This window comes from Salmo trutta, chromosome 37 (genome assembly GCF_901001165.1).
Source record: "Salmo trutta chromosome 37, fSalTru1.1, whole genome shotgun sequence".
Lineage (NCBI taxonomy): Eukaryota > Metazoa > Chordata > Actinopteri > Salmoniformes > Salmonidae > Salmo > Salmo trutta.
The window spans coordinates 11,815,627-11,839,455 of NC_042993.1; the positions used below are offsets into that span (position 1 = coordinate 11,815,627).

Genomic DNA, 23,829 nt, shown 5'->3' on the forward strand with positions numbered 1-23,829 from the left:
ACACAGTGGCCTCCACCATTCTTAAATGGAAGAAGTTTTGAACCACCAAGACTCTTCCTAGGGCTGGTCTCCCGGCCAAACTGAACAATCAGGGTAGAAGGGCCTTGGTCAGGGAGATGACCAAGAACCCAATGGTCACTCTGACAGAGCTCCAGAGTTCCTCTGTGGAGATGGGAGAACCTTCCAGAAGGACAACCATCTCTGCACCATTCCACCAATCAGGCCTTTATGTTAGAGTGGCCAGACAGAAGCCACTTCTCAGTAAAAGGCACATGACAGCCTGCTTGGAGTTTACCAAAAGGCACCTAAAGGACTCTTAGACCATGAGAAATAAGATTCTCTGAGAGGCTTGGTCTGATGAAACCAAGATTGAACTCTTTGGCCTGAATGCCAAGCGTCACGTCTGGAGGAAACCTGGCAACATCCCATTGGTGAAGCATGGTGGTGGCAGCATCATGCTGTGGGTATGTTTTTCAGTGGCAGGGACTGAGAGACTAGTCAGGATCGAGTGAAAGATGAATGGAGCAAATTATAGAGAGATCCTTGATGAAAACCTGCTCGAGAGCACTCAGGACCTCAAACTGGGGCGAAGGTTCACCTTTCAAGAGGACAACGTCCCTAAGAACACACCCAAGACAACGCAGGAGTGAATGAAATCTCTGAATGTCCTTGAGTGACCCAACCAGTGCCCGGACTTGAACCTGATCAAACATCTCTGGAGAGACCAGAAAATAGCTGTGCAGCGACTCTTCCCATCCTACCTGACAGAGCTTGAGAGGATCTGCAGTGAAGAATGGGAGAAATTCCCCAAATACAGGTGTCCCAAGCTTGTAGCATCATACCCAAGAAGACTCGAGGCTGTGATCACTGCCAAAGGTGCTTCAACAAAGTACTGAGTAAAGAGTCTGAATACTTATGTAAATGTGACATTTCAGTTTTTTTTTATATATAAATTTGCAAACATTTCTAAAAACCTGTTTTTGCTTTGTCATTATAGGGTATTGTAATGTGGATTGATGAGGGCAAAAAAATGATTTAATCAATTTTAAAATAAGGCTGTAACGTAACAAGTGTGGAAAATGTCAAGGGATCTGAATACTTTCCGAATGCGCTGTACATTTATACTGACTCTACACACACGCACACCCACTCACATACAAGCTGCTGCTACTCTGTTTATCTTATATCCTGTTGCCTAGTCACCTTACCCATATACATACCTCCATCATTCCAGTGTCCCTGCACAACAGCATGGTGTTGGAACTGACCCTGTATATAATAGGCTTATTTTCTTACTTATTGTGTTCTTCATATTTCTTCTTATTTCTTGTGTTTTTTCTAGTAATAAATTGTTATTGATTATTGCATAGTTGGGTTTTGAGTTTGCAAGAAAGGCATTTCACTGTAGAAGAAAACGTGAAACTTGATTAATGTTAATGTTTAAGCCTTTACACTTGACTCGCCATTTTTAGGTTTGAACATTACACTGCAGAACAGCACCATTTTTATTTTATTTTATTTTTATTGAACCTTTATTTAACCAGGTAGACTAGTTGAGAACAAGTTCTCATTTGCAACTGCGACCTGGCCAAGATAAAGCAAAGCAATTCGACACACAACAACACAGAGTTACACATGGAATAAACAAACATACAATCAATAATACAGTAGAAAGAATCTATCAACAGCATGTGCAAATGATGAAGGATAAGAGAGGTAAGGCAATAAATAGGCCATGGTGGCGAAGTAATTACAATATAGCAATTAAACACTGGAATGATAGAATGTGCAGAAGATTAATGTGCAAGTAGAGATACTGGGGTGCAAAGGAGCAAGCTAAATAAATAAATAAATACAGTATGGGGATGAGGTAGATTGGATGGGCTATTTACAGATGAGCTATGTACAGGTGCAGTGATCTGTGAGCTGCTCTGACAGCTGGTGCTTAAAGCTAGTGAGGGAGGTAAAAGTCTCCAGCTTTAGTGATTTTTGCAGTTCGTTCCAGTCATTGGCAGCAGAGAACTGGAAGGAGAGGCGGCCAAAGGAAGAATTGGCTTTGGGGGTTACCAGTGAGATATACATGCTGGAGCGCGTGCTACGGGTGGGTGCTGCTATGGTGACCAGTGAGCTGAGATAAGGCGGGGATTTACCTAGCAGAGACTTGTAGATGACCTGGAGTCAGTGGGTTTGGCGACGAGTATGAAGCAAGGGCCAGCCAACGAGAGCGTACAGGTCGCAGTGGTGGGTAGTATATGGGGCTTTGGTGACAAAACGGATGGCACTGTGATAGACTGCATCCAATTTGTTGAGTAAAGTGTTGGAGGCTATTTTGTAAATGACATTGCCGAAGTCGAGGATCGGTAGGATGGTCAGTTTTACGAGGGTATGTTTGGCAGCATGAGTGAAGGATGCTTTGTTGCAAAATTAATTTGGGATTGGAGATGTTTAATGTGAGTCTGGAAGGAGAGTTTACAGTCTAACCAGACACCTAGGTATTTGTAGTTGTCCACATATTCTAAGTCAGAACCGTCCAGAGTAGTGATGCTGGATGGGCGTGCAGGTGCAGGCAGCGATCGGTTGACGAGCATGCATTTAGTTTTACATGCGTTTTAGAGCAGTTGGAGGCCACGGAAGGAGAGTTGTATGGCATTGAAGCTCATCTGGAGGTTTGTTAACACAGTGTCCAAAGAAGGGCCAGAGGTATACAGAATGGTTTCGTCTGCGTAGAGGTGGATCAAAGAATCACCAGCAGCAAGAGCGACATCATTGATGTTTACAGAGAAGAGAGTCGGCCCGAGAATTGAACCCTGTGGCACCCCCATAAAGACTGCCAGAGGTCCGGACAATAGGTCCTCAGATTTGACACACTGAACTCTATCAGAGAAGTAGTTAGTGAACCAGGCGAGGCAATCATTTGAGAAACCAAGGCTGTTGAGTCTGCCAATAAGAATGTTTTGATTGACAGAGTCGAAAGCCTAAGCCAGGTCGATGAATACGGCTGCACAGTAATGTCTCTTATCGATGGCGGTTATGATATTGTTTAGGACCTTGAGCGTGGCTGAGGTGCACCCATGACCAGCTCTGAAACCAGATTGCATAGCGGAGAAGGTACGGTGAGATTCGAAATGGTCGGTAATCTGTTTGTTAACTTGGCTTTCAAAGACCAGAGTAGAATAGATATAGGTCTGTAGAAGTTTGGGTCTAGAGTGTCTCCCCCTTTGAAGAGGGGGATGACCGCGGCAGCTTTCCAATCTATGGGAATCTCAGATGATACGAAAGAGAGGTTGAACAAGCTAGTAATAGGGGTTGCAACAATTTCAGCAGATCATTTTAGAAAGAGAGGGTCCAGATTGTCTAGCCCAGCTGATTTGTAGGGGTCCAGATAGCTGATGTTCTGAAAGAGCAGCAAAATTTGGACCCCTACAAATCAGCCGGGCTAGACAATCTGGACCCTCTCTTTCTAAAATGATCTGCCGAAATTGTTGCAACCCCTATTACTAGCCTGTTCAACCTCTCTTTCCTATCGTCTGGGCTGTTGACCGGGGTAGGAGGAAAGCATGTCCAGCCGTAGAAAAAAGCTTATTGAAATTCTCAATTATAGTGGATTTATCGGAGGTGACAGTGTTTCCTAGCCTCAGTGCAGTGGGCAGCTGGGAGGAGGTGCTCTTATTCTCCTTGGACTTTACAGTGTCCCAGAATGAAACACACACAAGCTCACAGTAAATCAAAGATCACTTCCTCATTGAGAATTAAGGCTAACCTTGACATGAACCCTAACTATTTAAATGCACATTATTTCTGAGGAAAGACACAATTCTTTGACATAAAGTATGCTGAGATACTGTAGATAAGATGAGATAAAATAAGAAATACTTTATTAATCCCAGAGGGGAAACTGAGACATGTCCACTGCGTTTATCCAATCTGTATGGATAGCTTGTATAAATAGGTCTATTTGTGCTGGTCAAGTGGGTTAAATTCAGCTGGTCATTCTCTAAATATTATAATCTCTCTCTTTCACAACCGCTTACAATGATGAGACAGAAACCAAATGTTTTTTGTCTTAAAACAACAGAAATGGGGTGAATCACACTTAAGATTTATCAGTGCACACATCCATAGACCCACCCACACATAGCCCAGACCAGGCCAGGGAGGGGAGATCAGCCCTGAAGTACTGTGTGTAGCTTACATGTGTCCTCCTCCGCTCAACAAACCACCTGAACTAAACCGTAGGGGAGAGGAACATGGGAATATCATAATCAGTCCAAGCTGTAGACATGGAGGTGAGTGAGTGCTGACTGCTGAGATTACAGATTCCGCCTCCGTCGCTTCTTCCCAAGGAACTGTGAGCCGAGCCCTGCCACAAACACACACAGTCCAAACGGGAGGAAGTACAGAACTTTTGATCAACATCCAATTCGGCTCGTTTCCTCCCACTTGTTCCCCCTCACCGTTCATTATACACCCACACCACACAGACAAGCATACATCTGTGGGGGAGGGCGGTTGTGAATTTTGGCCGATGCTTTGTGGACCTTTCTCCATCTCCACTAAAAGTTGTCCAAAGTGTTTAAACAAGTGCTGGCAGACAGTATGATGTTGGACTTGGGTCATGGCCTAGAGTTTGGGAACCAGAATGTGTTTATGCTGATCCTTTAAGGAGGCTGAACTTGATTTCAATTTCAATTCTCCTCATTAGGAAATGCAACTGAGAATGAGACTTGGGTCTTGGAGGTGTGCTTTGATGTGGGTGTCTCTTGTGTGTGTGTTCGAATGTAGGAAGAGTTTGGACTTTCACTCTGCCAAAACAGTACACAGTTACAGTCTAACCAGGTTCTTGGACATTTTTCCATTGTAAACATACACACTCTGACTTGGCACAACACTGCTGGGTGCTTGTCGTCATTAATTATCCAAAGCATTTGCACCCCAGAAACTTGTCTGCACATTGCTTGAACGCAATCAAACCCAAAAGCTTGGAGCAATCAAACTTTTTTCCCAGGGTGAGCGGCTAGTGTTTACCCAACCCAAAACTGGATCCCCAGCCAGTGAACAGACCACGCAGGAACTCTGCACACTACCAAAGAGCAGATGTGAGGGGGAAGAGAATGAAGGCCCCTGGTGTGTGTGTGTGTGCGCATGTGCTGGTGTGGCTGTGTGTGCATGCGTGTGTGTCAACCTCTGCTTTGAGTCAGAACAACACCCACATTTGTGTGTGTGGGAGAACTCATGTTTCTCGTTTCATTGTCTTTTTTCACTCATGCATAAATATTCAGTGTCTGCACATTTTGCCACAGGAGAGATATCTGACACTGGAACATAAGCAATTCTTTCCGCCCTGCTGGGGACAGTTCAAAGCAGTAAGGGAATTGATTCTATGTTGATTTATCCTCAAGGAATGCACTGATAAGTCTGTGCTTATGTAATCTTGAGGTGGCCCATATGTTTCACTTCTGGTGGATTTTGTAACGGCTGTCGTCGCAAGAAAACCAAGATGCAGCGGAGGTTGTGGATTCATTACGAATATTTAATAAAATGAACCACTATAAACAAAACATCAAAGATAGCAAACAGTCCTGTCTGGTCAAAAACGAACGAGACAGAAAACAATCCCCCACAAAACCCAAAGGAAAAACATGCTCCTTATGTGTGACTCCCAATCAACAACAACGAACTTCAGCTGTGCCTGATTGGGAGACACACACGGCCCAAAACAAAGAAATACAAAAACCCTAGAAAAAGAACATAGAACGCCCACCCAATGTAACACCCTGGCCTAACCAAAATAAAGAACAAAAAACCCCTCTCTATGGCCAGGGCGTTACAGATTTCTTTGTACTGATGTCCGGACCGGATGAAATACTGTATTTAAGTCATATATTTTGCCTTTAAATTAACATCTTATCTCTCTGGTTATTATTGTTGAAAGTGTTATTCTAATTGATTGTTCTCCAGTCATTCTGTGCAGCTCTATAGCAAGTGGTTCAAAACGACAGTGTCTGGAGTGGATATTAATAGCTATCCCTAAGCTATAGTTTGAGGGAAGCTTTCTCAGACCATGTTTCGCCATACTTCTTGATTCACCAACCAAACTTGTAATTAGGCCGGGCTGCACAAATACCAATTTGGGTGTGTAAAACAACCAGTGGGAGTTTGAGGGGAATTCAGATTTTTTGGGGAGAGGTTGGGGGAGGGTGGTGAAATGTGGGGGAGGGAGGTTTGGACTGGTGTTGGGGGTTTTATTCTTCACAACAGCTGTATTGAGAGGGTGTGGCATCAACAAGAGAGAGCCAGGCTAAATTCACTTGTTATTGCCTAGCCCAAGGGTAGTGACAAACTAATGACACAGCTCACAGCCATGTTGTGATCCACCCTGTGTGTTCGTAGCTGTCGAGGGGGGAAAATGTGGGCTCATTGCTTTTCTACATCTCCCAAATCTGTTTGTTGAGGGAGTGAAAGCCTTATGGTGTTGCAGAGAGCTGCCAGAGCTCCCATAACATTCCAGTTGTCTTGTCTTGAAGACAGAGAGCCAATACACAGTGGGATTATTCTGGTCCTATAACCTCTAAAGTTTGTTGATTTAGTTGCGGTGCTGACCGAAAATCAGGCTGTAGTGTCACGGGCGTGGAGAGGTCAGGAATTTTGTTTTTGAGTCAAAATGACTTCCGACCTTCCCCTCACCGCTCAAACCCGTAACGCTCCCCCAAGTTTCACCACACAAGTGAAGAAAGAGCTGAACGTCACTACTCCAACGATTTCCTTAAATAGAGTATGTCCCTACTTCCAACCACAACGCCAGCCCCCCTGGGCAGACCTAAGGGACACAGAATGATCAAGCATGGCAGAGACTGACATCATACAAGATGACGGGGACATGTGCCATACAGATCTGTGGCAGAGGACCTTCTGACAGTCTGTGTTCCAGCGCATCTGGGAGAAAGGGGGGAGGGAGGGATGGGTAGGGAGGGTTGGGAGGGGGAGGTTGAAACAGGAGGAGCGAGCCCCAGATGGTGAAGATGAAGAGAAGAATAAGGGTTGTTGTCCCTCGTTGGACTCAAAGGGCTGTGAAAAGCAAGGAGGAAGTGAATATGTGTGTTTTGGGGAAAATGTGAGCAGCGGTGCTGGCCCACTGTCAAGGTCAATAGCCTCCTCTGGCCGCATAAGAGAGGACTGTGACATATTTCTTGCTGCTTTTCCCCTGCCTGTTGACCACATCCAGTGAGCTCTGTTTTGCGGAGCCTCAAGAAAGCGGGCATCTGGGTGACACATGGTACAGTGTGTACACCACTGTGTGCACTCCCATGTTGGGTGACTAAATAATACTTTTTACACAGATTTTCAACTTTGATATCAGACGAAGAGGAAAGCACTACTTTCCGCTTATTGCAAATTGTGCAATTTTGCAGGCGCTGTGGATGTTGCTGGTTGATGCTGGTGAAAGGTGATCCATCCAACCCAACTGTTGACAGAAACATGTTGTAATCTAAAGGCTGAGCTACTTGATTGGCCCGAACAATATGCAGCTGTAGTTTTTCAGCTGTAGTTTAATAAAAAAAAATGTATTCTGTAGTGACTCTTGAAAAAAATCCAGTTGATAAACCATCCATCAATGTCAACATAGTCAGAGAGAGGAGGTCACAAAATACATTTCAATATACACAAAGAATGAGGCATTATTCTCCCAGACTTAAGATATGCGACAAACAGCAAATGAAGAGAACAACTTGCCTTTGCTGGATGGGAGTGTGTTATATTTAAACTGTAAGTGCATATAATCACAGGGTATGGCTAAATGCACCCTGTTAGGTGCTGATAAACACCTTGGCACACACTGTGGTAGAAGTTTTCTCTACCTCTTACTTTCCTGAAGTAATTGACTCAGGAAAGATATTTTAGATATGTTAATAATACTATTTCAGAGGCATGTAATGTGAGCTGGACTATATTCATGCAGTCTATTGTCTGCATCATCTCCAGCAAGTGTCAGAGTCTAGGTGATGTGGGTAAGGCGGAGTCAGGCGCAGGACACAGAGATGAGTAAGAATAGTAACTTTAATCTTCCAACAAGGAGAATGAAAATCCAGAATCACATAAACGAGACAACTGACAACAATAAACACGCACAAAACCATGATGGCTCCAGAGGGTTAAATAGGGAAATAATTCACACGAAATGGGAACCAGGTGTGAACAATACAGACAAAACAAATGGAAAAAGATATGTAGATCGGTGGAGGCTAGAAAGCCGGTGACGTCGACCCGCCGAATGCCGCCCGAACAAGGAGAGGCACCAACTTCTTTAATCTGTGATCATAAACCATCAACAAATAATGTGATTGTGTTTGATCTCTGAAACATTCAGGACACCACCTTATGAAATCACATTGTGTCATGAAATGGACAAACTGTCCCTCAAAAAGAAGAACTTGTGTTTGTTCCTGTCTCTCAACATGTCACGCATCTAAAATTAATGATGACTGCAGGAAGTAAAATCACTAATCTTTCCCCTGAGGATTGAGCAACACTGCACTGCACACCATATACTCAAGGGATGGGAAGGTACAATACAATCGCCATCGTCAATAACATTATCATTCCACATACCACAGAGTTAACCCAAATGCAGTTTCATGATGAGTGTTTGATTTCATCCTGATTTGCAACGCTCTGCCGCTGAACATGATTGTTGTTGTCATGGAGATAGTATTGTAATATTGTTGTTTATTAGTCATCTCATGCTCCACTCACAAGATAACATAATTTGACTGCTGTAAAAAATCTATATATCGCTTGTCATATTCTGTGAATAATTATATGGTTTTCCAGTATTCTGTAACTCGGTAACTAGTAGATACAGGGTAACACACTCTGCCCCTTAGTTGTAGGCCTATGGGGCATATTTTCATATTGCAGTTTGTTACTAATTTACAACTATTCGGTGACACTTGGAATGATGTAATTTTGGGGAAGAAGAGCATCATTTTCAGCATGTCATGACCACATCTATAACTACAACCACATTTTGAGTAATCTGCAGGTTTACCACTCTTGCTCAACATTCTCATGTGTGGCGTCATATAGAAATGACACACTGCTATCTTTGGCTTTGAAATGACAGAGTTTTAAGGAACCAACCTACACACACTGCCTGATGTTTAGCCCATGCAGTTTTCTATTTTATGACAGATTCATATTCAACATCAGTTGAGCTTGAATTCACATGTTCTAACAGGACAAAGGGAAATATGTGTGATTACCCATTAGAAAACAGTTTTATTGAAAGTATAATTGAAAACAGGACAAGCACATCTTAGGAGGAAATTCCAATTGTCAAACAACACCTAACAAGTTCATTTACTGTTCACTTGAGGACAACTTCCATTCTAGTTGTAGCCTATACGCTCTTAGAATGTTTTTGCTATCTAGAACGTAAAAGGGTTATTCGGCTGTCCCCATAAGAGAACCCTTTGAATAAACCTTTTTTGGTTACAGGTAGAACCCTTTTGGTTCCAGATAGAACCTTTTCTACAGAGCGTTCTACATGGAACCCAAAAGGGTTCAACCAGGAACCAAAAATGGTTCTACCTGTGGGGACAGCTGAATAACCCTTTTGGAACCCTTTTTTCTATGAGTGTACAATGTGTCAATAAGTTACATTATAACTGGGAAGCATACACTTTTCCTTATAATGTTGTAAATTAAAGCATGTACAATTTAGACTGTGTAGAGGACTGATGTATTTCTGGTTAGAACCTAACAAATAAGTCTAACTATTACTCATACATCAGTAAGGTAGTTACAGCTCGATATGATTATATGCAGGCATGACTTGTCTATGTTATTATCAGTGACTCCCAGTGAGGGGGGAGGGGGGAGTTATTATCCCCAAGAGTGTCATTGGTTCAAGTTGAGCTCCAAATTGAGATAAAGAAAGTCCTTGAAACAGGTGAGATTAGAGGAGTGAAACAAAAAAAAGAGAGAGGGGAGACACACTGATCCTGTCAGCAAAACAGACTGAAACAAGAACATGAAACTTCTCATTCTTCTGGCACTGTTTGGAGGGGCAGGTTGGAGAGTAACTTGTTATTTTACCTAAACATTTGCTCAGAATACATAACATAAGAAATTGCTGGTCGATGTTAACACCGGATTCTGATGAAAAACCTAAGACGTCATTTAATCTCAATCAGGCTATATCAGGCTATATATTTTTTTTCCTTTGAATTTTATTTGCCCTTGAGGGGGACGACAAGATTGTAGCAGGGTATGAGTGCAGGAAGAACTCTGTTCCCTACCAGGTGTCTCTGTACATAGGGTACAACTGTGTACAGCGTTTCTAGTGAATGGGTGCTCTCTGCTGCCCACTGCTACAAATCGTAAGTTCAGACTGCAGAGTTACTATGTGCTAGAGTACTTAAAAAATAGTTGAAATGTTTTTTTTTACACAGAATTTTATTTTTATGAACATTCAGGTGGTGTAGGCCTTAAAAACCCCATTTAATCTAGAATTGTATGCTTTGCTCTTTGTAATATCATGTTTAACGGTTCAGTCCATTCGGATCTTAGACCGACTGTTTGCATGAAATGGGTAAACCAAGCATACAGCAAATCCAACAAGATTCCTAGTGCAGGACACTCCTTCCCCTCCAACAACCACAGTATAATCTCCATTCGGGCTATAACCCTGCAGGTCTGTCTGGGGGAGCACAACATCAAGGAGCCTGAGGACACAGAGCAGCACATCATGTCTGCCCTGTTCATCCGCCACATTTTTACATTTACATTTTAGTCATTTAGCAGATGCTCTTATCCAGAGTGACTTACAGTAGTGAATACATACATATCATACATTTCATTTCATGCATTTATTTATTCATTTTTTATACTGGCCCCCGTGGGAATCAAACCCACAACCCTGGCGTTGCACACACCATGCTCTACCAACTGAGCCACAGGGAAGGCCACCCAGACTACAACTCCGGTACCCAGGATAGTGACATCTCGCTGATCAAGCTAAGCCAGCCTGCCACCCTCAACAGCTATGTGAGCTCTGTGTCTCTCCCCACTAAGTGTGGCGCTGCCGGAACCATGTGCCGGGTCTCTGGCTGGGGAACCATGTGCCGGGTCTCTGGCTGGGGAACCATGTGCCGGGTCTCTGGCTGGGGAACTATGTGCCAGGTCTCTGGCTGGGGAACCATGTGCCAGGTCTCTGGCTGGGGAACTATGTGCCAGGTCTCTGGCTGGGGAGCCATGTGCCAGGTCTCTGGCTGGGGAGCCTTCGTGCCAGGTCTCTGGCTGGGGAGCCATGTGCCAGGTCTCTGGCTGGGGAGCCTTCGTGCCAGGTCTCTGGCTGGGGAGCCATGTGCCAGGTCTCTGGCTGGGGAACCATGTGCCGGGTCTCTGGCTGGGGAGCCTTCGTGCCAGGTCTCTGGCTGGGGAGCCATGTGCCAGGTCTCTGGCTGGGGAGCCTTCGTGCCAGCAACGAAGGCTGTGAGTGGAATGTGTGTTTCAAGTTTCAAGTTTTATTAGTCGTATGTACGGGATACACATGTTATACACCATCCAATGAAATGCTTACTTTCAGGTTCCTACTCGACAATGCAACAACAATAAGAAATAAGAAACGATAATAATACAAACATTTGTGCGTGTGTTTGTGTGGGTGTGTAAAACAGCTGTGTCTTTTACCCCAGGTGACCTACTTGCACAGTGTGTACAGAACCTGATAAGATACCATGCTGCCTTGGTTATAAACGGTTAACAGCTGAGGACAACAGCTATTTTACAGTGATTGGTACTTTTACAGTCTTTTAAAAGTTTTCCACTTCTGATTTATTTAAATGGAAAGTCTTAATGCCTTGTTACATGTCTGTGTCTTTTCTTGCTCCCTCTTACTTTCTTTAATGTTCTGTTCCAGTGAGGTACCCTGATACACTGCAGTGTGTGGAGGTCCCCTTCTGGACAGATAACACCTGCCTGGAAGTCTATTTCTTCCAGATGACTGAGAACATGATCTGTGCTTGCTTCATTGTCAACGGTGGGTGTAGCTGGCGCATGGAAGTCAGGCGCAGGAGAGCACAGATGAGTGAACAAAGAAGCACTTTACTGAAGCAATTATAAGAACAAAACGCAACCGCGTCACAAAAACAAATGCCCAAAGAACAAGTGAGGCAGCACAAAGTACAACAACCAAGTACAAAGTACTGGCTGCCACAAATCACGGGTACAAAATAAAACCCGGCGCAAACCAGCCGGAAGCGTGGCAGCCTAGACAATAAACAATACCCCACACAGACATGGAGGGAACAGAGGGCTAAATACACATAGTACTCATGAGGAGATGTAAACCAGGTGTGTGGGAACAAAGACAAAACAAATGGAAAATGAAAGGTGGAGCGGCAATGGCTAGAAAACCGGTGACGTCGTCCGCCGAACGCCGCCCAAACAAGGACAGGGACCAACTTCGGCGGAAGTCGTGACATTCATGGAGGGAGGCAAGGACTCCTGCCAGGTATCTGACATAATAGACCTGTACTACAGTGAGGGGGAAAAGTATTTGATCCCCTGCTGATCTTGTACGTTTGCCCACTGAAAAAGAAATGATCAGTCTATAATTTTAATGGTAGGGTTATTTGAACAGTGAGAGACAGAATAACAACAAAAAAATCCAGAAAAACGCATGTAAAAAATTTTAGAAATTGATTTGCATTTTAATGAGGGAAATAAGTATTAGACCCCCTCTCAATCAGAAAGATTTCTGGCTCCCAGGTGTCTTTTATACAGGTAACGAGCTGAGATTAGGAGCACACTTTTAAAGGGAATGCTCCTAATCTCAGTTTGTTACCTGTATAAAAGCAATCAATCAATCAGATTCCAAACTCTCCACCATGGCCAAGACCAAAGAGCTCTCCAAGGATGTCAGAGACAAGATTGTAGACCTACACAAGGCAGAAATGGGCTACAAGACCATCGCCAAGCAGCTTGGTGAGAAGGTGACAACAGTTGGTGTGATTATTCACAAATTGAAGAAACACAAAAGAACTGTCAATTTCCCTCGGCCTGGGGCTCCATGCAAGGTTTCCCCTCGTGGAGTTGCAATGATCATGAGAACGGTGAGGAATCAGCCCAGAACTACACGGGAGGATCTTGTCAATGATCTCAAGGCAGCTGGGACCATAGTCACCAAGAAAACAATTGGTAACACACTACGCCGTAAAGGACTGAAATCCTGCAGCGCCTGCAAGGTACCCCTGCTCAAGAAAGCACATACACATGCCCGTCTGAAGTTTGCCAATGAACATCTGAATGATTCAGAGGACAACTGGTGAAATTGTTGTGGTCAGATGAGACCAAAATGGAGCTCTTTGGCATCAACTCAACTCGCCGTGTTTGGAGGAGGAGGAATGCTGCCTATGACCCCAAGAACACCATCTCCACCGTCAAACATGGAGGTGGAAACATTATGCTTTGGGGGTGTTTTTCTGCTAAGGGGACAGGACAACTTCACCGCATCAAAGGGACGATGGACGGGGCCATGTACCGTCAAATCCTGGGTGAGAACCTCCTTCCCTCAACCAGGGCATTGAAAATGGGTTGTGGATGGGTATTCCAGCATGACAATGACCCAAAACACACAGCCAAGGCAACAAAGGAGTGACTCAAGAAGAAGCACATTAAGGTCCTGGAGTGGCCTAGCCAGTCTCCAGACCTTAATCCCATAGAAAATCTGTGGAGCGAGCTGAAGGTTCGAGTTGCCAAAAGTCAGCCTAGAAACCTATTAATGACTTGGAGAAGATCTGCAAAGAGGAGTGGGACAAAATCCCTTTTGAGATGTGTGCAATCCTGGTGGCCAACTACAAGAAACGTCTGACCTCTGTGATTGCCAACAAGGGTTTTGCCACCAAGTACTGTCATGTTTTGCAGAGGGGTCAAATACTTATTTCCCTCATTAAAATGCAAATCATTTTATAACATTTTTGACATGCGTTTTTCTGGATTTCTTTCATTGTTATTCTGTCTCTCACTGTTCAAATAAACCTACCATTAACATTATAGACTGATCATTTCTTTGTCAGTGGGCAAACGTACAAAATCAGCAGGGGATCAAATACTTTCTCCCCTCACTGTATACTTCATATTTCAACTTCTTGTTTTCACAGCTTTTACCATGATGCCATTACACTGATCTCTGGTTATATCTTTTCTTGTCTCTCTTCATTTTTCTCTGTCACTGAATCTCTCTGTTTTGTTCCAGTCACTCTGGCTCGTTGCGCTCTCTCTTTCTTTATTTCTCCCATCACCTCCCCATCTTACCCCACCTCTCTCTGTCACTTTCTTTGTTTCTTTGTTTGTTTCTTTGTTTGTTTCTTTCTCTCTGTCTCTCTGTCTCTCTGTCTCTCTGTCTCTCTCTCTCTCTCTCTCTCTCTCTCTCTCTCTCTCTCTCTCTCTCTCTCTCCACCCCCACTCTCAGGGTCACTCTGGTGTGTGATGGGGAGCTGCAGGGTGTTGTGTCCTGGGGTCATGGCTGTGCTCTCAGGAAGAAGCCTGGCATCTACACCAAAGTCTGCAACTATGTGTCATGGATCCAAAACACCATGACATCTGGCTAAGTAGCAAAGGCTGGCCCTGATATCATGAAATTAACTATTTGAACTGACGACATCAAATAAAGAGTGTCTGTTTATTGAATGTTTTATTGTGTGGTCTTCGTTAGGGTTGACTTCTTATGAGAGGATTTAGAAAAGTCAGATCAGAATTTGAGCTATCGTGAAGGCGCTAGCTAGAGGGTTTAAGAGATAAAAATGGAACACTTGGCTCCCTCTGCTGGATAAACAGTGATCAATCTTAAGCGATAATCAAAAAAGATGACCAAATCATGTCTAGCAAAGAGAAGCAAAGAATACATATTCCATTTAGACTATGGTCTTAGTCAGTCTTCCAGTGTGGGAATATTCTCACAATACGGTAGACTACCCAGATTTGTCAAGTCCACCCACCATCCAAAATACCCCAAGTACCACACCCTTCACCATGACATCATAGTGACCAGGCCAAGGGTTCTGTTGGCCCTGTGGCCTGAGGCAGTCTATTTGGGTCTGACCTGAGGCGTGTAGATTCATTCACAACAGTGCCGGTGGCTATGGGTGTGGGCCTTCAACGATCTCGTCAACACATTTCTATGTCCCTGAAGATGTAGTCAGGGTAAATAAAGTAGAATGGACAGCTAGGCAGTGGTGTAAAGTACTTAAGTAAACATACTTTAAAGTATTACTTAAGTATTTTTTTGGGATATCTGTACTTTACATTAGTATTTATATTTTTCAACTATTCAACTTTTACTTTTGTTCCACCACATTCCTTAAGAAAATAAGTAACTTTTACCCCATTACATTTTCCCTGACACCCAAAGGTACTTGTTACATTTTGAACGCTTAGCAGGACAGAAACATAGTCCATTTCAAGCACTTATCAAGAGAACATCCCTGATCATCCCTACTGCCTCTGGTCTGGCGGACTGGCTAAACACAAATGCTTCGTTTGTAAATTATGAGTATTGTAGTGTGCCCCTGGCTATCCGTAAATAAAAGAAAGAAAAGAAAATCATGATGTCTTGTTTGCTTAATATGAGGAATTTGAAATGATTCATACTTTGACTTCTGATACTTAAGTATATTTTAGCAATTATATTTACTTTTGATACTAAAGTATATTTAAAACCAAATACTTTTAGACTTTAACTCAAGTAGTATTTTATTTATTTTCTTTTAAGGTACTGTATCTTTACTTTGACTCAAGTATGACAATTAGGTACTTTATACACCACTGCAGCAAGGTCTTTCGAGGTCATTGATATTAAACCTGCCAAAATACATATGGCAGTGGTTCCCAAGTTATTTGCTCTCTGAGGCTGTTGGCGTTTCCTTGTGACCCATGCAAAACCACAAATAAAACCAATATTTTGGGAGTCTGCATCCCAAGCGGAGTTAGTGGTGATTGACCATGGGGCACGAGTTCCGACCCACCATTTGGGAAACAAGTCAATGTCAAATACTCCCATGGTTTTACTGTAGTATGTTCAGCCTCTTTACCAAGGAATGTGCATGACTGAGGCAGTATTATAGAGTGTCATGTTTCACTGTCACTGAACCAAAACAAAGACCCTCAGGTTGATCCATGAGATAAGATATGGTCATATGGTCATATATGGTCTTAAACACTGCTTGATGTGCCCATCTCTATGCACCATTCATGTGTGGTGGTGGATATACATTTGTTAGCCTTGTGACTGGCATTGCCTGACAATGTTCAGTACAAGAGAAAGGATGCAGGGTTATTATTGTGCCACCAGAGGGCATCATTCAACTTCTTGACAGATCATGGCAGTGACTGGTCAGGACAAGGTAGTCATGTTCCTCAATGGAAATGTATGATGGAGATGAGGGTAGTCATATTTCCCACACTTTTGGTTGATATTGTATAAGGGGTTTGCGTCATATGTGAATTGTGCTGTATTTATTGTCGAATCCAAATGCCACAAGTTCCCTATGGGAAAAATTTAGTAGGATATTCTATTTTATTCTACTCTATTCTATCCAATAGTCAAGTGAATAATATCTAAATGACTGTATTCTAAAATGTGACCAAAATGAATTACAGAACTGTAAATAAGTAGCCTATAATTGATCAAGTTCAATATTTTTTATCGACAAAACAAACAATAGCCTAAAACAAATCTATAAAATGTACGCCTATAACTACTTTTACCGAGGTAAAACTAATCCCTGTTGATTTATATTTGGCGAATTCACTATGGACCTCCTTTCTACTTTGACGCAGCACGTGCTGACTCACAAGCCCAGTATTAAGGGCGTTATACCTATGATGGTTTGCTTTGGGCCACTGTATGTGCGCTCACATCTGGCAGCATCTGGAGTAAGCGTGTTTCTCAAGTTTATAAAGTAATCCAACTTCACGCAAATTGCAGAGTAGAGCGGGAGTAGGAGACAGGGAGGAAAGGGCATTTCAAGAGTGGAGTAATTTGGCACCAAAGTCAGGTAAGGCTATACATTTTTTAATCCAAATTTGTTTTTAGTTTTTTTTACCATTAGAAATACAGTTTCGTTTTGCGGTACATTGTTTACGTCACAAAGAAACAAGGTAACTTCTTTATGATATCTTTTGAAGATTGACATTTTTTCTTCATGATAACGCTTTTGTGGTAGGATCTTTGGTATTTATAGTTATCTGGAACTTACTTGACAGAATGAAGCCCAACAATTTTTTTCTATCTTGTAATAAGCTATCCTAATTGTTAACGTTCAGTTGTATTTTCAGTAGCCTAATTCAATTAATCAATTCACTTAATTCAATAAATTAAATATTATCTTTAATTTAGCATATTTGTTCCTCCTCCAATGTATTTATCTTAAATGTTCATCTTCCTTGATTGACAACAGGTATCTAAAGGGGGAAAAAATGGAACTGAAACTATTGCTAAGGCAGGTGGGCTCGATAGTCCGTGCCATCCTGACATTCCTCTTTGCCCTGGTGGTGCTGGGGGTGATGGTGTGGGCCTACGTCCAGGGCTTCCAGCTGGCCACCTCCCCATATGGCATCATCTCCTTTGGCTTCTACGGCCTCCTGCTGGGGCTCCACATCCTGGTCCAGAGCTTTTTCGCCTTCGTGGAGCACCGCCGCATGAGGGCCCGAAGCAAGGCCTGCACCTTCACCAAGACCATTGGCTTCACTATCTCAGCCTACCAGGAGGACCCAGAGTACCTGCGCGAGTGCCTCAACTCCATTCGGGCCCTCAAGTACCCTCCAGAGCTGCTGCGGGTCATCATGGTGGTGGATGGGAACTCAGGGGACGACCTCTACATGCTGGAGATGTTCAGGGAGGTGTTTGCAGACCAGGACCCTGGCTGTTATGTGTGGAGGAATAACTACCACACATGGGACCCCACCCAGACCCAGGATGCTAGTTATGGGCTGGGAGAGGACCCCCAGAGGAGGGAGGTGGAGGATCTGATCAACAGCAGGAGGTGTGTGTGCATCATGCAGAAGTGGGGTGGAAAGAGGGAGGTGATGTACACAGCGTTCAAGGCACTGGGACAGTCGGTGGACTACATACAGGTGAGGAGTTGATTTACATCTCCTGACATTAGGGAAATACTGTATTTCAATTTTTTTTTTTAAACACCTTGGATCAGAGCACACAGTATCTTCATTCTGTTTCTTGTCTTATAATGTTAATAATTGTTAATAGTTAATGTTAATAATAATGTCTCTGTCTCTCTCTCTCGCTGTTTCTCTCTCTGTTTCTCTCTCTGTTTCTCTCTCTGTTTCTCTCTCTGTTTCTCTCTCTCTGTTTCTCTCTCTCTGTTTCTCTCTCTCTCTCTGTTTCTCTCTCTCTCTCTCTCTCTGTTTCTCTCTCTCTCTCTCTCTGTTTCTCTCTCTCTCTCTCTCTCTCTCTCTCTCTCTCTGTTTCTCTCTCTCTCTCTCTGTTTCTCTCTCTCTCTCTCTCTCTCTCTCTCTCTCTCTCTGTTTCTCTCTCTCTCTCTCTCTGTTTCTCTCTCTCTCTCTCTCTCTCTGTTTCTCTCTCTCTCTCTCTCTCTCTCTCTCTCTCTCTCTCTCTCTCTCTCTCTCTCTCTCTCTCTCTCTCTCCTCCAGGTGTGTGACTCTGACACCAAGCTAGACCCCTTGGCTACGGTGGAGCTGTGTAAGGTTCTGGAGAGCAACCAGAAGTACGGGGCGGTGGGAGGAGACGTGATGATCCTCAACCTCAAGGAGTCCTATATCAGCTTCATGAGCAGCCTGCGCTACTGGATGGCGTTCAACATCGAGAGGTCCTGCCAGTCCTTCTTCAACTGTGTCTCCTGCATCAGCGGCCCCCTGGGTAAGGAAATTACACTTTCCTGTGATCGCGATAAACATGAGTCATAACCTTGCTTCTCTTGTTCATGTTACTGGGAGTCGTGTAATATTATGTTATTTGTATTCAGTAAGTGCAGTACTATAACATAGATTTGGTTTCATCCTCAGGTCTGTACAGGAATGACCTCCTCCAGCAATTCTTAGAGTCCTGGTACAACCAGAAGTTCCTGGGGACTCACTGTACATTTGGGGATGACAGACATCTCACCAACCGCATGCTCAGCATGGGCTATGCCACCAAGTGAGTATACATTTCTTCACAAATACTCCTCATACACAAATAAACTGAAGCACAACACTTTACTGGAGATAGGATGATAATAGACTCATTCATCATCATCCATCCTCTGCTCTCAGATACACGGCCCGCTCCAAGTGCTACACGGAGACGCCAGGCCAGTTCCTCCGGTGGCTCAACCAGCAGACGCGCTGGACCAAGTCTTACTTCCGCGAGTGGCTCTACAACGCCATGTGGTGGCACAAGCACCACCTGTGGATGACCTACGAGTCCATCGTCTCTGGTGTCTTCCCCTTCTTCGTTACGGCCACCATCATCCAGCTGTTCTGGTCAGGCACTCTGTGGGACATCCTCTGGGTCCTCTGCTGCATCCAGCTCATCGGCCTCATCAAGGCGGCCTATGCCTGCATCCTGCGCCGTGACCTGGTCATGGTGTTCATGTCCCTCTACTCTGCCCTCTACATGACCAGCCTGCTGCCCGCCAAGTACTTTGCCATCATCACCATGAACAAGAGCAGCTGGGGCACGTCGGGCCGCCGCAAGATGGTTGGGAACTACATCCCCCTGCTGCCTCTGTCAGTGTGGGCGGCCATCTTGCTGGGCGGGTCCTGCTACACCATCTACAAGGAGAGCCAGAAGGGCTGGTTCACGCCGGCTAAGGTACTAGAGACCAGGTTTCTGATCTACGGCTGTGTGGCGTACGTCTGCTACTGGTTCCTCATGATCTTCCTCTACTGGGTGTGGATCCGCAGGCTGTGTAGGAAACGCTCACAAAGTTATGACGTAAGCGTATAGGGACAGTTTTCTATACAAGGAGAAAAAACGGGATATTTAGTATTTATTTAGTATTTTGTACATCAAATCTTTTTCATTTATTTATTTCATCTTGCAGTACAGTAGCTGTTTGTGAACAGATAAACTTTATACAGCTGCTAAATCAACTGAACCAGAGAATATATAAATGGATATAATGCACTGTATATGAGAACAATTACCTAGACTCTGGGAAGCTTCATCAAGAATAGTGTCAAAGATGAGAATATATTGTTGATAACTACAGTTTGCCGTGCTACTGAAGATGGAGAATAGAGTTGTTAGTTGTTAAGTGAGTGAATATTTGACATTCAGTTGTCTTTACACATACTTTATAACTGAAACTGTATACAGAAGCAGTATAGTATACCTCTCAGGAGTCCTCTCAGCAGTTGACGATATAAGACTAATAATCTATTCTAGATGGCTCTTGATTTGCTGTTGCTTATTTCTACTGACTGCCTAACGAACGAGTGTTACATTTGTTTAATATAAGGATTTGTAATCTCTCTTGAGCACAACATTATTGAACCGTTATTAGATCACGCTGTACATGACTTGATATGTGCCTTACACAACAAAATACCATATCAGACATAGTAGCTTTTCTTTGTTTTTAAATATACTTCTCTCAATAATGCACTGGAAATTGGACTGGATTTTAATCACAGCTTTTTTTTAAACATTACCTTGGAAGCAAACTAGCAAAATGTCTTGTGGTTGGTTGGAAGTGAAACTATTTATTTCAGTGTAAATAATAGTGACAGACTCCGTAGTAAGACAATCATACATGTGAAGCCCTGTGAGATAGATGGACAGTGGTTCTGCTGTCATGTTGAGTATAAACATGAGAGATGCACCTGGCTCGGTTTGAACTGAACTGACTGAGCACATCGGTATTCATTGTTTATGCACATTTTTCATTGTATGTGATGATTTCCTTTACCATATTATTTTGCAAATGTGAATGAATGTATGTATGTTTTGGGAATTTGATCAAAATGATTAAATAAAAATGATGTATTTTGTGAGGAAAATGAAGTACAGTAGCCTACTGTTGATTTGTTGAGGAGGGATTGTTTTGGTTACCACACCCATCTCTCAATGATCCTATCAATCTAGGATGTTGAAATCAGTGTCTTAGTGTTTGCTTCATCTGACTCCACTATCAATGCTAACTATACCCCTGATTTCCCTGACAGTTGATAGGTAAGAGTAATTCCAATCATTTCTATTACCCATAATCTACCATTTATTCCTTTACTGTAGCCCCTAATACTGGCCCCTAGTTTACAATGGAAGTCTGCATGATGTGCTATCCACTAATGGTTCTGTTGACTGTAGGAAAGACGTGACATTTCCATTGTGCAACACATGATAATCTGAGAAATGCGTGGTTCTGTTAGAGACATCTATCATCAGGAGGGTCATCGTTGCTCATCAAGAGGTATAATTACTGATGTAGAGTCAACATTTCTGACCTCTCAGGGCAGTTAGAGGGCCAGTTGCTTTGCATTGGTTTCATTTGACTGGTGGAGGGAGGAGAGTCTTTGTTGCTGTTTTTGTTCCATACAAACATTTTATGACAGGTCTGGGCGGGTGGAAGTTCTAAAAGAGGCTGAAAACAGTTAATTACTGTATATATTAATTGTGTAAGTGACACCCATTTGTTTTTCAACGCTGCTATGTAACACTAACAGAGCGTTAAAGAGCCTGTCTTGCAGAGAAAATATTAGCTGTGTGAAGCATCATGCCGAGGGCAGCAGGTAGCCTAGCGGTTAAGAGTGTTGGGCCAGTAACCAAAAGGTCACTTGTTCAAATCCCTGGTTGAAACATCTGCCGATCTGCCCATGAGCAAGGCAGTTAACCCCCAACAACAAGGTGATGTGGACGTCAATTATAGGCAGTACCCTGCACCTCTCTGATTTAGAGGGTTTGGGTTAAATGTGGAAGACAAATTTCAGTTGAATCCATTCAGTTGTGCAACTGACTAGGTATCTCCTTTCCCAATTATGATAAGCTGAACGAGCTTGTCAGAGCTAACTTTAAAGATTATAAGCGAATACCTTGTGATGTTATCAAAATGTTAATAAACAGATATATTGCTTTGACAATAATGATTGTTCTTGACTTATTAGAGGTCTTTCGTTTATAGATGTGTAACGGACCGAAATGAACACTACAACAGCATTATCAACTGGTTAAATGAACACGACAACAGCATTATCAACCTGTTAAATGAACACTACAACAGCATTATCAACTGGTTAAATGAACACGACAACAGCATTATCAACTGGTTAAATGAACATTACAACAGCATTATCAACTGGTTTAATGAACACTGCAATAGCATTATCAACCGGTCAAATGAACACTACAACAGCATTATCAACTGGTTAAATGAACACGACAACAGCATTATCAACTGGTTAAATGAACACTACAGAAGCATTATCAACTGGTTAAATGAACACTGCAATAGCATTATCAACTGGTCAAATGAACACTTCCTCAGCATTATCAACCGGTTAAATGAACACGACAACAGCATTATCAACTGGTTAAATGAACACTACAACAGCATTATGAACTGGTTAAATGAACACGACAACAGCATTATCAACTGGTTAAATGAACATTACAACAGCATTATCAACTGGTTTAATGAACACTGCAATAGCATTATCAACCGGTCAAATGAACACTACAACAGCATTATCAACTGGTTAAATGAACACGACAACAGCATTATCAACTGGTTAAATGAACACTACAGAAGCATTATCAACTGGTTAAATGAACACGACAACAGCATTATCAATTCGTCAAATGACCACTGCAATAGCATTATCAACGGGTTAAATGAACACTACAACAGCATTATCAACTGGTTAAATGAACACTACAACAGCATTATCAACTGGTTAAATGAACACTACAACAGCATTATCAACTGGTTAAATGAACACTACAACAGCATTATCAACTGGTTAAATGAACACTACAGAAGCATTATCAACGGGTTAAATGAACACTACAACAGCATTATCAACTGGTTAAATGAACACTACAACAGCATTATCAACTGGTTAAATGAACACTACAACAGCATTATCAACTGGTTAAATGAACACTACAACAGCATTATCAACTGGTTAAATGAACACTACAATAGCCTTATCGACTGGTTAATTGTGTAAGTGACACCCATTTGTTTTTCAACGCTGCTATGTAACACTAACAGAGCGTTAAAGAGCCTGTCTTGCAGAGAAAATATTAGCTGTGTGAAGCATCATGCCGAGGGCAGCAGGTAGCCTAGCGGTTAAGAGTGTTGGGCCAGTAACCAAAAGGTCACTTGTTCAAATCCCTGGTTGAAACATCTGCCGATCTGCCCATGAGCAAGGCAGTTAACCCCCAACAACAAGGTGATGTGGACGTCAATTATAGGCAGTACCCTGCACCTCTCTGATTTAGAGGGTTTGGGTTAAATGTGGAAGACAAATTTCAGTTGAATCCATTCAGTTGTGCAACTGACTAGGTATCTCCTTTCCCAATTATGATAAGCTGAACGAGCTTGTCAGAGCTAACTTTAAAGATTATAAGCGAATACCTTGTGATGTTATCAAAATGTTAATAAACAGATATATTGCTTTGACAATAATGATTGTTCTTGACTTATTAGTGGTCTTTCGTTTATAGATGTGTAACGGACCGAAATGAACACTACAACAGCATTATCAACTGGTTAAATGAACACTACAACAGCATTATCAACCGGTTAAATGAAAATGACAACAGCATTATCAACTGGTTAAACCACTGGTCCAAATCTGTCATGT

General features: G+C 42.8%; 1 protein-coding gene across 1 annotated transcript; it reads left to right on the forward strand.

Annotated features, from left to right (window-relative positions):
- Positions 1–16,943: 16,943 nt before the first annotated feature.
- LOC115177180 (hyaluronan synthase 1-like) lies at positions 16,944–21,028 on the forward strand. The gene is made up of 5 exons (XM_029737740.1): positions 16,944–17,057; positions 17,460–18,135; positions 18,673–18,898; positions 19,045–19,177; positions 19,294–21,028. The coding sequence occupies exons 2-5, from the start codon at positions 17,479–17,481 to the stop codon at positions 19,967–19,969; spliced, it is 1,692 nt and encodes a 563-aa protein (XP_029593600.1). The 5' UTR covers positions 16,944–17,057; positions 17,460–17,478; the 3' UTR covers positions 19,970–21,028.
- The last annotated feature ends 2,801 nt before the right edge of the window (positions 21,029–23,829 follow it).

What these genes read in the sequence shown, in the direction of transcription:
- LOC115177180 (XM_029737740.1), top strand. Translation starts at nt 17,479, where the DNA reads ATGGAACTGAAACTATTGCTAAGGCAGGTGGGCTCGATAGTCCGTGCC. An exon ending in AGTCGGTGGACTACATACAG is followed by an intron (nt 18,136 to 18,672) that starts GTGAGGAGTTGA and finishes TCTCTCCTCCAG; the next exon opens with GTGTGTGACTCTGACACCAA. An exon ending in AGCATGGGCTATGCCACCAA is followed by an intron (nt 19,178 to 19,293) that starts GTGAGTATACAT and finishes CTCTGCTCTCAG; the next exon opens with ATACACGGCCCGCTCCAAGT.